Source organism: Aptenodytes patagonicus, chromosome 1, assembly GCF_965638725.1.
Source record: "Aptenodytes patagonicus chromosome 1, bAptPat1.pri.cur, whole genome shotgun sequence".
NCBI lineage: Eukaryota > Metazoa > Chordata > Aves > Sphenisciformes > Spheniscidae > Aptenodytes > Aptenodytes patagonicus.
Window position 1 is genome coordinate 215312867 of NC_134949.1, and position 13281 is coordinate 215326147.

General features: G+C 44.2%; 1 protein-coding gene across 4 annotated transcripts in view; it reads left to right on the forward strand.

Annotated features, from left to right (window-relative positions):
• The window catches only part of MTMR2 (myotubularin related protein 2), a 64553-nt gene that overhangs the window by 39992 nt on the left and 11280 nt on the right, over positions 1–13281 (forward strand). For all 4 annotated transcript variants that reach the window (XM_076328257.1, XM_076328258.1, XM_076328259.1 and 1 more), the window contains 5 exons: positions 1497–1591; positions 1769–1879; positions 3947–4048; positions 4749–4832; positions 12886–13035. In XM_076328257.1, coding sequence (XP_076184372.1) covers positions 1497–1591; positions 1769–1879; positions 3947–4048; positions 4749–4832; positions 12886–13035 — 542 coding nt within the window. The remainder of the gene's footprint in view (positions 1–1496; positions 1592–1768; positions 1880–3946; positions 4049–4748; positions 4833–12885; positions 13036–13281) is intronic.

Sequence of the window (13281 nt, forward strand, 5' to 3'; positions counted from 1 at the left end):
TGAAACACTTGGTTTAATTAGAACTGGCTAGAAGCATTTTATGTTTAATTGTCCTTCCAACAAACTTATGTACATTAAAATAAATAAACAAGTAATGAAATTGCTAGCATGTATATATATATATTTGATTTTATTTATTTTTAACCAAAAATTCTGTGCTACGTATTTTGCTCTGAATTAGTCACTCCTGATTTTTTTAAGGATCCTTCTCCATATCCAAATCTCGAGACTCAGTGAAGACTATGCAGAAGCAGAGCTGATGTGAGGATGATTTAGTTATATGAGTTGCCAGTGCCCTGGAGTAAGGCAGTCTCTCTTCCTCCCTCCCTCCAGGCTAAATCTCATGGGATAAAGGTAGAAGAAATTCAGGTCCCCATCCTGATGCCCCAGCAGCCTCGTGCCTCTTGTGCATGGTGCCTGTCACCCCGTTGGGAGGCAGGCTGCCCTTGCAAAATGGATCCCGTAGGGTTTGGAGGCTTGAGGTTATTAAGATGGTCCAGGGGGTTCTTCCATGGATCTGGCAGCTCTGCTCAGTGGGTCTCCTTCTGAAAGGATCTCTGTGTGTTTGAGGGGTGTCATTACTTGTCGGTGATAGTGTAAATCATTGCCACGGCACAGCCAGCCAACTGCTTCAGTGACAGAAGACGTGATGGGTCACTGCTGGGCGGCGGAGGGGGAGGGAACGACTTAAATGTTAGCATTTTTAATTGATGTAAAACAGAAGGGCAGTTAGGGAAGGTGTTTGCTGTGGAAAACCAGCAGTACCTCTTGCCTTGTGCTGGAGTAAGTGAGAAATGTTTGAGGCCTTTTAAGAAGGGGACTGTTTTGAGTCACCGTCACTCAGGCTCAAAAATAATTGAATTGTTGCAGAGTAACTTGATCGCTGATTTCAGACTTAAAATCACTGGCAGTTGGGTGCTATACAGATTCCTGGCTGCTGGAAATCGCTGTAGCTCTGCTGGCTTTTAGCATGAGGGCCCTCATCCCAGGGCTGACTCTGCGTGCAAGGGTGTGTAGAAGGACCCAAGCATCCTAAAAGCCACATGTAGGAGAACTGCATTTTCCTGTCCTTGGTGGCACAAGCTAGCTTACTGGTGATCCTTAGCTTTGATGCAGATTGTCATCAGCTTCAGGTGTATGCATGCAGGCAGGAATCATCTCCTCTTTTCGTGCATGGTGTTCTCAGCTACTGGCAATGCATTGCTTAGTAAGAGTAAACAGTTTGCAGCTGAATACTGGTTTTTTTACAGAGGTAGCAGTTCTGTGCAAATGTAGGATTCTAGGTGATGGTACTTGCCTGGAGTTCAGTTTATACCTAAACTCTTACCTTTTCCACAGAACTGAAACTTGCATGTTAGCTCTAGGCTAGAGCCCAGATTAAGCTGGTTTTCATTCCATCATCTGAAAAGTAGAGCCCCCAAATATTGTTGCTGTCATAATTTTACTCCCATAAATTAACCATGAAATTAAGAACTTCTTTTTTTCCTTTTTTTAAGCTAAGGATGTTACTTACATCTGCCCCTTCACTGGAGCAATCAGAGGAACCCTTACTGTTACCAATTATAGACTGTATTTTAAAAGCATGGAACGGGTAAGCTTTTGAAACCATCTGCTTTTGTGGGCTATTCAATTTTTAGACCTAGGTGTTCTTTGAGAGTAATTCTATGTGAATCATAGCTATGTGTTTGGGAATATAGGCATAAGGGAGCAGGAGCTGGGGATTTTTCCCCCTCCCCTTTTTAAACTCACAAATTTCAACTGTCTACAGGACCCTCCTTTTGTCCTAGATGCATCTTTAGGTGTAATCAACAGAGTGGAGAAAATTGGAGGTGCTTCCAGTCGCGGTGAAAATTCATACGGGCTGGAGATTGTATGCAAGGTAAACTTTTATCTGTGTTTTACAATAGGGGAAGGGGAACATATATTTTTAAAAGGTTTTCTCTGTAGTACTGTAGGAAGTTCTGTGAAACATTTCGGTCAGTATGACTTCACATACTTCAAAAAACATCTGATTTTAAAAGTAATTGTCAAGATTCTCCAGCTCCACTCATTCGAGACAAGATCCAAACCTTTATTCAGGCTTCGTGCTAGGTAATGTCTTTTCTTCATAGTGGAAACCTAGGCCTGCATCCCATTAATACAGTTCTCAGGGTTGCCCACCAGACTATCCCAGGAAGACTCCAGTCATTGTGGAGTACAGGATGCCTTTCACTCACTTGCATTTCAAGAGCAAGAAAGGGGCATGTTTCCCCCTAAATTGTTAGCTTATGTCCACCTGCTGCTGTGCTTTGTGGTGAGGGACTGGCAAGAAGCCTTCAGTGCTCCTCGAGGCCATTTCATTTCTTTCCAGGCAGTACATATTTCACATATCCCTCTCTAGAGCCCTTGGAATCAGTGGAAATGCAAACTTCAATAAAAATTAACAATTCGCCTCCTTGCATCTACTTACTATGGACCCACAAAGTAGATAAAGCCACCATCTCTAGTCCTAAATCCATACCTCAGCTGTTCACCAGGGCATGGCCCCTCTGCTTCTCTCGGTGGCTATGTGGGGAGAGCTGGATTATGAACCTTGTAGGTCTTGGGCTGCTTGGAGCTCTTGTCAGAGTCCCCTCAAGGCTGAAAGGATGTCACTTTCTGGATAAGGGCAGATGGAGGAATGAAAATGAGTCCCAAACTGCTCCGGTCACTGCTGTGATTTTGAGGCACCAGGAAGCTAAGCAGGCTCTCAAGCTGTGGGCATGCTGAGTCAAGGGCAGTTGATAGAATCTGTACCAAATCACCCAGCTGCTCCCTCATCCTGTTGCAGTCATGAACCTCCATGGCTAACGTAGGGGTGCTTGTGCTGGCAAGCTAATTTGTTCCCTGTTTCGACCTGGATTCCTAGTCCTCAGCCATTTTGCCTATATGCAAATTTGCACACATGGTCAGGTTTGGAGTGAACTATGTTGTTTCCCTGGGTGGGAAAGCCAGGCACAAGCTATATGATAGGTATCTTGGGCCTATACAGCATATATATATATGCGCCAGCCTGCTTGGCCCAGGATATGCAGAACAGTTTAGTGTGATAACAGGGTAGTACAGATACAGCTTATGCATCCTGGAATGTTCTCTGTCTGAGACCAATTACCTGATCTCAGTCTTGTGAGACAGCTAAGTCTTTAGCTGTTTATCTCATTCTGTGACTTGCTGTACCATCTTCATATGCTTGAACTTGATAGCTCATTTCCTGCTGGTGGCTTTTAAACTGTTTACTACAAGTGTTTGAGTTGTAGGCTTGGCTGGAAAATCTTGGCATCTTAGAGATGCTTTATTTAGTTTCTGAGTTTGATTTTGTAGATGAGTACGGAAGGGAGGTCTTGGGTTACCACTCTTAGTGGAAACTGTGCTGCTGTGCAAAGTGGAGGAGTTGTCAGTTTCAGTCATCCTCTCTAGCGCTCTGAGAGATGGAAGCTTTAAAGGGAGATGGCATTGGTTGCTTTGCACCAAACTTGCTGGACTTGGGCTCCCTATGTGCAGTAGCTCTATGGAGGTACTTTGTGAGGCAGTCCCTTCTAGCTGTCTTCTGGCACAGCTCAGCCTGAGAGCCCAGTAAGAGCTAGGAGGTCTGTCTCACAAAGTCCTGCTGGTCAGCGATAGCTTGTCCCTGAGTGAGGCTCTCCCCTAGACTTTCAGCAGGTAGAGAGCTTCACGTGAAGGCAAGATGCTGCGACCAGGCATGCCCGTGCATTCCCTCTGCTCCTCTGCAGTTGTGGCAGGCTTTGTTGGAGGCTGCAGATGACCACTGAACCAAGCCCAGAGTTGCAGTACAACAGTGTTCAAAGTATGATATTAAATCAGTACGAGAAAGAGATGTGACCCTATTTTGAATGCTGGCTTTTGGATTTTCTTTGGATTTTGAAGTGGTTCAGGAATCTGAAATTTGATTTCCCTGTTTTTTTCCTAGGATATTCGAAACTTGAGATTTGCTCATAAGCCTGAAGGGAGAACTAGACGATCCATATTTGAGAACCTAATGAAATATGCTTTCCCAGTTTCAAATAATCTGGTAGGTATTTTCTTTTCAGTTTTTACCAAAAGACACAGAGTGGCAGTAAGCTGTTTTGTCCAGTCCCGTCTACTTGGTACAATGTTCACATGGGGTGCATTTTGTTGAAGGAGGAGAAATGCTGGTTTTTAAATCTGATTTAGAATTAATTCTGTAGGAGTTAAGATTGTATAGGAAACAGGAAAAGTCTGCTACCATGGGGCTGGATTCCTTCATGCATGGAGAATGACTTGCTGATACATCCTCGTAACAGAGGGAAAATATTCAAGGCACAGTGACATCCATCAGGGGTTTACAGCTAATGGTGACTGCACTGTCCCAAATCTGGAATACAGTTCATGTGCTCTGTTGTGTTATGACACTGCAATTGTTGCTTCAAATACTGGTTGAAAGGATCTAGTTCTTAATATGTAAGAGCATTCTTGCCCAAGTAGTCTTATCTTTCTCTCTTTAATAATAAACTCCTTTTGTCCATGAAGTACTTGGTAATAGACAAGCAAGATCAGGGGGACAGAGGAAGGTACATTGTTGTACTAATTACCTGCTACAGCGAGCATGTTAATCTTTTTCACAAAGCCCTGAAAGAAAAGTAGTGCAGTGGGAAAAAAGAAGGACCAGTCATGAGTTATTATTTGAGATATCAAACATCCTGGAAATGGGCTCTGAGTGGGCTCTTAACAGTAAATTTTCTTTCTTTCAGCCACTTTTTGCATTTGAGTACAAAGAGGTTTTCCCAGAAAATGGATGGAAGGTATATGACCCCACTTGGGAGTACAGAAGACAGGTGGGTATTGTGCAATGTCCTTCCTCATCCTCTCTACTCTTCAGAAGTGAGACTCTGTGCAGTAATATAATTACAGGTCGCATGGAGCGGAGAATGATCCTGCTGACAAATGTGCAGGCTTGGTTAGGACATTGTTCTCCACACTGCAGTGATTGATGACAGCAGTACAGCTTTAGAGATAGTAGCATCCACTGATGGAGATTACTCAGGCTGCAGAGAGCTGACTTTAGGCTTTGGTAAAAAAAAACACTATTGCTCTGGCTTAGTCATCAGCCGCTGCTGGCAGTGAGAAACAGAGGATGCATTTTGCAGGTACAGGCATCCCATTGTTGAATTTCACACCTCAGCTCTTGCTTGTATCAGTTTTAATTCTTTCCAGTTTTTCCTGTCTCAGACAGGAACTTGGAAGGAAAAAAATTAAATGTAGAATGCCTTCATTTTCTTGGGGAATCAGCATAGGGATCAACCTAGAGAGTGTTGTGATTAACCATAGCTTAGAACAGACAGTTGTAGTGTGTCCAGAGTAGACTGGTCAAAGGTATTAATGATCGTGAAGTGGCAGGCTGTCAATTAGGAATAGCATAGTGAAAACTTGAGTGGTCCTCCCTGGGGGAAAAGATGGGAGAATTTTGGGGTTTATAATGAAATCACTCTTGTCATAAAATTCTCAAGTAGAGGAAACAGCACAATTTGGTGACACGTTTGCCCTGGGCACAGTAAACTTCTGTCTCATCCAGATCTGCCAGGATAAAACCAATTTTCCTTTGTAAAATTAAGAAATTTTAAGCCATGTAATTTAAAGATTTATTTGGGTCTTTCCCATAAAACAAAACCAAACCAGGCCTCTGTCCTAGCCTAGTTACTGTTCATCTGATTCCTGGCATCCAAAACCTGAGGAAAGGATTCCTTTTTCTAGCTCTAGTCTTCTAAAAGCTGAGCGTGCCTTCTAACTTGGTTATCTAGGCCTGTCATTAACAGATGGGGAGAGAGCGCTTCGCTGTTGGGGGTGATTTGTTCCCTCCTAAAATAGCTGCCTAAGATAGATCGCTGGCTTCTAGGCTGCTAATTGAAAGTGAGATGTATCTTACCTCCGCTGTCTTCATTGCAAAAAAGTGTATGTTTTGCAATGAGATACCACAACCTAAATTCCTAGTAGAGACAAACTCCGATCATTTGTAATCAATGACACACGTTGTATCTAAGGTCGACTTTGACTAATAAGACCAGATAATGCAGCGATTATTGCTTCGTTTAGAATTTACCTCTTTATTGGTAGTTATTTTAAGGAAAGATCTGTTTATAAAGAAGGATCTGCAACCCAAGCTGGCAAGATGCTTCTTTATAGGGCTGAGAACGTTGGAGTAAAGACTAAAGAATATCTGTGCTATCAAAATAATCTCCATTGAAAAGCACAGCATTCACTTAGCCAAGCTTCAGTTAAAACAGATGAAGTACAAAAGACATTCTTACAATGCCTGGAAAGAAGGAAGGGTGACCCTTGAGAATTTGGAGGTAAATTATTCCAATTTCTTAATCCTGGCATGTCTGTTTTTAGAATACAAGCTTTTCTGTCCATATTAGTTTTTATATTGTGATTGGCTGTACTTTAAATTTGGCAGGAGCTTGGTTACACGGTGAAAGGATACATATATTTACATGCATGTGATTTGTAGCTCTTCATGGCCTTTCTGTAAAGAAAATGAGACTCTGGGGCGTGGTGTCTTTGTTTCTGGTCACACGAGGTAACACTGTTGTGTGTAAAGCATGTCACAATTGAGACATTGCTGCAACGTGTACTTCTTTTGTTATGACCTGCTTTTATATCATTTTTGAGCAGACAGGAAAAACTTAGCCTGACTGCTTTTATGTCAAGAAACCAAACTAATGTCCATATGCTGAAGCCCCCAGTCATTTACTTACATTGGTAACCGCCAAAATGAATCCAAACCGGGATTTTTTGCAGCCACGGCCTATCTGAATTTTACTCATGATGGGCCACAGTCATTCCCATTCCAGATCATGCAATCCATCTGTTCCAGTAGCTTATCTCCAAAAGTGACCAACACCAGCTGCTGAAGAAGAGGCGAACCGTACTGCAGTAGACGTTTATGTTGTGATCTGGCCAGGAGGAGAATTTCATCCCTTTCATTAGATTGATTTAGGTCCTGCAGCATGAAGCTTTATGTCCCCTCCAAAACTTTTAGGTATTTCAGTCTGTTTATTTAATTTCAGCATTTATAACTATGGATGTTCAATTTATCTGTGTGAATGTCTTAGCCTTTTTTCTTAATCCAACCAGGTTCTGTTAAAGCAATAACAAATACTGCAGTAAATCAGGATTATGTCCTGAAATGGCAGCAGGGATTTGTTAACAGTGAAATAAAACTGGCATCATCAAATCAGATAATGGGATTACCTGTCTCTGACTGTTTGAATTGTGATCAGAAATAGAAAAACAGGACGTATGCACTATCTGCAGGACCATTTGCAATTGGTTTAAAAACTATTAGAGAAGAGCTGGCCTAGGGCATAAGCAGCCCAGCAGTACGGCCAGGCGTTAACTTGGTACATCTTAGGCCAGGTCAGTCATTTCCCTGTGGGAGCAGGGACACAAAGAGAGGGGAGCGGAGCAAAGGTAGAAGCCAACTACCAGGCACACAGAAAAGACTTTTAGAGTAGGATCCATGGTAGGATCTATGTCTACACTGGTAGACATGGCAAGTTTGTGTGTGGTATGATTTATTTATTATAATTTTTTTTCAGATTAATGTGAGTGTGTTGATATGATAGAGATTGTAGCAATTAGGAAAGATACTCAGTAAACCCTGACTTCTCTGTTAGCATTCTTGGGAAAGATGGAAATATGTAACTTATTAAAAATCTGTGATTGTGTAAAACTATGGGGAGTAATAAACAACCTGTAGAGAACAAAAGGAACTCAGAGAGGTTTGGGATTTAGTCGGTAAATGGAATCACATGTGGCAAATGAAACTTAAAACTGAAATTGCTCCCTGATTTTTATTACACGCAGGCTGGCAGAGTATAAAACAGAATTGCAAAGTGAATAAGACTCAGTTGAAACCAAAAGACCTTGAGATGCCTTTGGGGTAACTTAAAGCTTTCATTTTCTTTAACAAGGTGGGGAGCATTTGGAAAATATTACAAGGGGTTGTGAAGCTGGAAATGTGTGATGTTTCCCTACAGAAGTCATGCTCGTCTAATCCTATGCTCTGGTCATATGTACCAGGGAGCCACAGTATAGGGCTGTGGTTACTGCTTTCAGAGAAAACATACAGAAATTAATAATTCAGAAGAGGAGCTGACCTGTTTTGAGGATAAAAGAAGTGCCCAGCATTAGTATACAAGCAGAGTGGGAAAGGTAGAGTGTGAGAACAGCATCCTACAGAGGATTGTTGGGTGTAACTTAAGGGACTGAAATGAGAATTGAACTGTTAAATGTCCCATGGTTTAACTGAGGTCCTGCTTATGCTAGGTATGCCTCTACTGCAAAACAGATCACAGCTCTTTTGTGCTAAGTGGACACAACCTGGGCTGAGTATGTGGCAGAGGGACCAGCTTGGCTGTGTCAGTGTAGGGATGCGCCTGAGCTAATGTGCTCAGCCTCTTGGTATCTCATGGCTCAAACCATGTTTGAGAGAGGCACTGCTGGTGTGTAACTCGGGACCCTCCCTGCCTTGCCCGCTGCAGCTCAGGGTGTACCTGCGTGGCTAAGCTCAGAATCGGTCTACTGGACCCCGTAGAGAGATGTGACTGTGTGTAATTCCAGCAAGGAAATTATTTTTTTCCTGTCAGTGAAAGATCCTCATGTGCTTAAGCTTAAACATGTGCTTTGCAAGGTGGTGGTTTCAGTGCCATGCTGGTGTGTCTTCAACAGTTTTTCCCTGCAAACGAAGAACCTCCATTTTCTGCAACGTGCGTAGGTCAAGTGATAACTGAGCACAGGTCATTAACGTAAGGCATGAATGACTATCCAGAGGGAAACCAAGCCTGGTTTGTGTGCGGAGATGACACACAGGCTGCGTCTCTATGGTTAGATGATACAGTCATAAGGAGTGTTCCCAAGCACCGGGGCACCTTAATCGCAAGTTCCAGGCATAGCTTCAGTCCAGGCTGTTACCGTCCCTCTTTTGAGTGAGTGTGTTTGAGCGTCTTTAGCCATGCACAAAGATACTCTTCCAGCAAGATGTATGCAGGTTGAGAGTATGAAGCAATTATTTACTGGCTAACACACAAAAAAGATAGCCTAGCTACTAGGCTGAGCATTAGTACTCACCACCTCAGAGAAGGCATCTGAAGAGACTTTCCTGGCCAGGCAGGCACCAGTGAGAGGAGAAGGATCAGCCTCTGCACCTCCCTCAGTTGGGGGGTTGTTGCCATCTTCCACCAGTAATGTCAACACTAGCACACAGATGACCCAGCTGTTGGTCCTCACCCAATGACTGCTTACTAAACTCCCAGTTTTTCCTTTTGGATTTTATACCATTTCATGATGATGTTTTCCCTCTTGAAACCTTGAGCTACCAGCGATCACCATCTCAACAATTCTCTTCCTCTATCTGCAGTTTTACTTTTCTTGCCTTTCTATAAATTTTCACACAGCTCTTTCGCATGGCTTTGCAGTGTCCTTGGCAGTCTGAACCGTGGTTGTGCAGCTGGGCCACATCAGAGCTGGGACCTGAAGAGGCAGCCGGGCCCTTGTGGAGTAAAGAAGAAGGAGAACTTCCTCCAGGCCAGCTCGCCTGCTCCCAAACCTGGGCACAGTTCAGAGGCTGACGCAAGCCAAAGATCACCAGTAGGCAGTTCGGACAAACTGCCCTGTTTTGAGGATAAACAAGTTTAATAGCATGGATGTGAGGTGCAGTGTGCCAGCTGGTCTCAGTGAGAACGGTCCTGGGCACATTTAATTTATGACTATAGATGTGGCCATGTTGCCTTCCTCACTTTGCTCTCTGGCAGCAACCGAACCCGCGAGTTCCCCTGAAATGAGGATCTACTAGCAGTGTTAGTTTACCTGGAGAAGACAGACCTTGTGCACCAGTCAGGGCAGCATGCTCTGGTTACTACCGTGGACACCCAGCAGCCACATTCCCTAACAGCTTCTGATCATCACACCCACTGTTAGCGAGGCATGCCTGGGTTCCCCCTGCAGGTGCACAGGCAGGCAGCTCCCAGAGCTGGTCCTGAGCCTGCAGAGGCTTCTTGAGTTACATCTGTAACAGTTTGGGTTGGTTTGATAGTAGGCTTTTGGGTGCTTACAACTTTCCAGGAAGCAGTGAAATGCATCTTATATGAGGAAATACCAATGTGCTTTATATCACGTTTAGCTTTTTCTATTGATTCCAGCTGGAGAAAGTGCAAATCTGAAGGAGCGTGAATAAATGCACAAGCTACACTGCATGATGGCAAACGTCCTGGGAAGGTGCAAATTCAGCTCCTCTTCTAGCCTACTTTGCTTATTTCTGCTTGCTTCAAGTCCTTAGAGAAATCATAGAATCATTAAGGTTGGAAAAGACCTCTAAGATCATCAAGTCCAACCGTCGACCCAACACCACCATGCCCACTAAACCATGTCCCTAAGTGCCTCACCTACACGTCTTTTAAATACCTCCAGGGATGGTGACTCAACCACTTCCCTGGGCAGCCTGTTCCAATGTTTAACCACTCTTTCAGTAAAGAAATTTTTCCTCATGTCCAATCTAAACCTCCCCTGGCACAACTTGAGGCCATTTCCTCTCGTCCTATTGCTAGTTACTTGGGAGAAGAGACCGACACCCACCTCGCTACAACCTCCTTTCAGGGAGTTGTAGAGGGCGATGAGGTCTCCCCTCAGCCTTCTTTTCTCCAGGCTAAACAACCCCAGTTCCTTCAGCCACTCCTCATTTTAGTCATTTAGAAAGTCACGATCTGAATTCAGAGCCCTCTTTGGGTGGTGCTGTGATGCAAGGCTCCTGTGCCAGGGGAAAGCAGACATTCCTTGTGATTCAAAGGAAATTTGAATGCTAACACATAGCATCTTCTCTTTCTTTGGGGGATTGTCATGAATTTTCCTGGTCTGGGCTATTGCAAAGGAAAGATTTCATTCAAATTTGTCAGGGTGGCAGCTGAAAGACTTAGAGCTTTGGAGGTGTCGGTTCTGGAGCGAGCAGCGTGTGCTGAAGCTGTTCTGCCCAGCACTGTGAAGAGGGTGCTTTATAGTGCCAGTGACTGCTTGATCTTTTCAGTGTGCACTGGTAGAGTTGCAGGGTAGAACAAAAAGGAGCTTTTCTTCCATGTAACTGCTTGTCAACTCCCATTTTCCTTGCCAAGAGTGTGCCGACAGCATAGTTTTAATTCAGATTTGGGGGAGGTGAAATCTCCAAGCGTTGCTGATGGATCCATTGCAGTGCAGTCAGGTACTTACTAGGACAGGACTGAGAACAATTTAGTCATTTGCCGTTAGTTCACTTCCAGATAGTAACCAGTTTGATCACAGCTGATGGACAGCTAAGAGCAAGAGTCTTGCTATTCCCTGGTTGACAGCAGAGCTGGTGGACCCAGGAGATTCCATCCTTGCTGTGTACAGCAGGTAGACCTCTGAGCATGTTTTACCCATCAGTAAGCTTGTGTATATACAGTGTGTATACACAATGTTTGATGCCTGTTTCTGCCATTCTTTGGCAGTGCCAAAAATAGCTTTCCTTTAGGGTTTTGGGGTACTTATCATCCTGGCAACTCTGCTGATTCCTTGTAGTAACATTTCCTTCCCAGGGAGGGCCCCAGGACCTCAGCAGGGTGTGACCGGTATTAGACAGAAGGTCTGTCCTCTCCTTGTATTTCTAACCATGACCTGTTTTGACAGTGTGACTCACCACTCTGACTGGGAACCGGCTGCAGTCTGTGTGGGTCAACCATAGTTACCACAGCTCGTCTGACTTGTGTTAGGTTTGCCATTTCTTTCCTGTGGGAGCCGCGACAGTGGTAATCAGTGTCCCACCACCCTCCTTAAAATGAAGTACTGTTTATTAGAACAGAAGCATGTATTGTTTTAAGAGCTGATGTTCTTCTAAATCAGACTCTCTGTTTAACAGTCTGGCTGTGTTCACTGCAGTAGATCTGTCTTCTCCACAGAGATGCTTTGTGTCAGTGCTCACCACGGCTGCATGTGTCTGTTTAAATCTCTCCTTGCAGGCATGCAGTAGCAACACCACCATTTTGATCTGTTAACTCCCAGCACTGGCGAAACTAAGTCTGCAGGTTGTCGGGATCCATCCCCATTGTGCTTCGGGTGTCACCTGGAGGTTGTCATCTGGGAAGCTGTTGAGTTGCTTCCCCATCAGGGCACACTGAGCTCGGTGGTGTGTGTAGATTGCCTGCTCTCCCAGCCCAAGTCAGACTAGTACAACCAGAGAGCTTAGCCTGAGAGGAACATGGGAGTTGCACATCACTGTCCAGATCACATACAGTCATGCAGCCAGAGACATACAATTATTAGGTTTCTGGTGTTTTTAGGGGATTGCACAGCTGTGCCACGAACACTGAACAACACCCAAAACAGATTGATTTTTTTGGGGTGTTTTACTGCCTGTTCTCCCTTCTGTCTTCCCCTCCATCCTGTCTGGTAACTCCACTTTCCATCCCCAGTTTTCACCACCACATTTGAGCTAAGTGCTGAGAGAGGAGTGAGGACTGTCGTTTACCCATCCTGTCCTGCTCCTGGCTCTCCTATAAGCACCATGATGAGACCAGGAGGTATGTTAAAGATGCCCTCAGGGGGATCACCTTTGTTGCCACATCTGTAGCCTCCACAGTTCCTTTGCCATAGGTGAGCCTGCCTGCAGTCTTCTACTTTTCCTGTTCTTCAGTGACCTGAGCAAAACATCTACCTCTCTGGGAAGAGGCATGAAATGCAAGTTACCAAGATAATGCAGTCCCAGGCTCCAGCCCTCAACATCCTTCATTAACAAAAGTTGCCTTGGATTTCAGGTCTGGGGATTTGACTGTGCTGAGGTCTCAGAGCAACTCATTTGCTAACCTGCTCTTGTTTCCTCTTTAGGGAGTTCCCAATGAAAGCTGGAGGTTGACCAAGATTAATGAGCGCTATGAGCTGTGTGATACATACCCTGCCATTCTAGCTGTGCCCGTAAGCATTCCTGATGAAGAATTGAAGAGAGTAGCATCTTTCAGATCAAGGGGACGCATACCAGTGAGTGTGACAAAAGAAGCCACTCTGTTGTGGTGTTGTTGCATACCTTTGGGCCATAAATAATACCAAGATCAGGCTGAGTGGATTCCAGGGAGTAAATAAATGGTCAATGGATAATAAAAGTGACAGCAACATGTTTGAGGAGTTAGAAAGCAACGTTATCTGCTGGAACTACTGTTGTGAAAGAGATGTAAACTAAACCAAAATGAGAAGATAACTTAGCACAATCCAGACCAAATCTCAGTT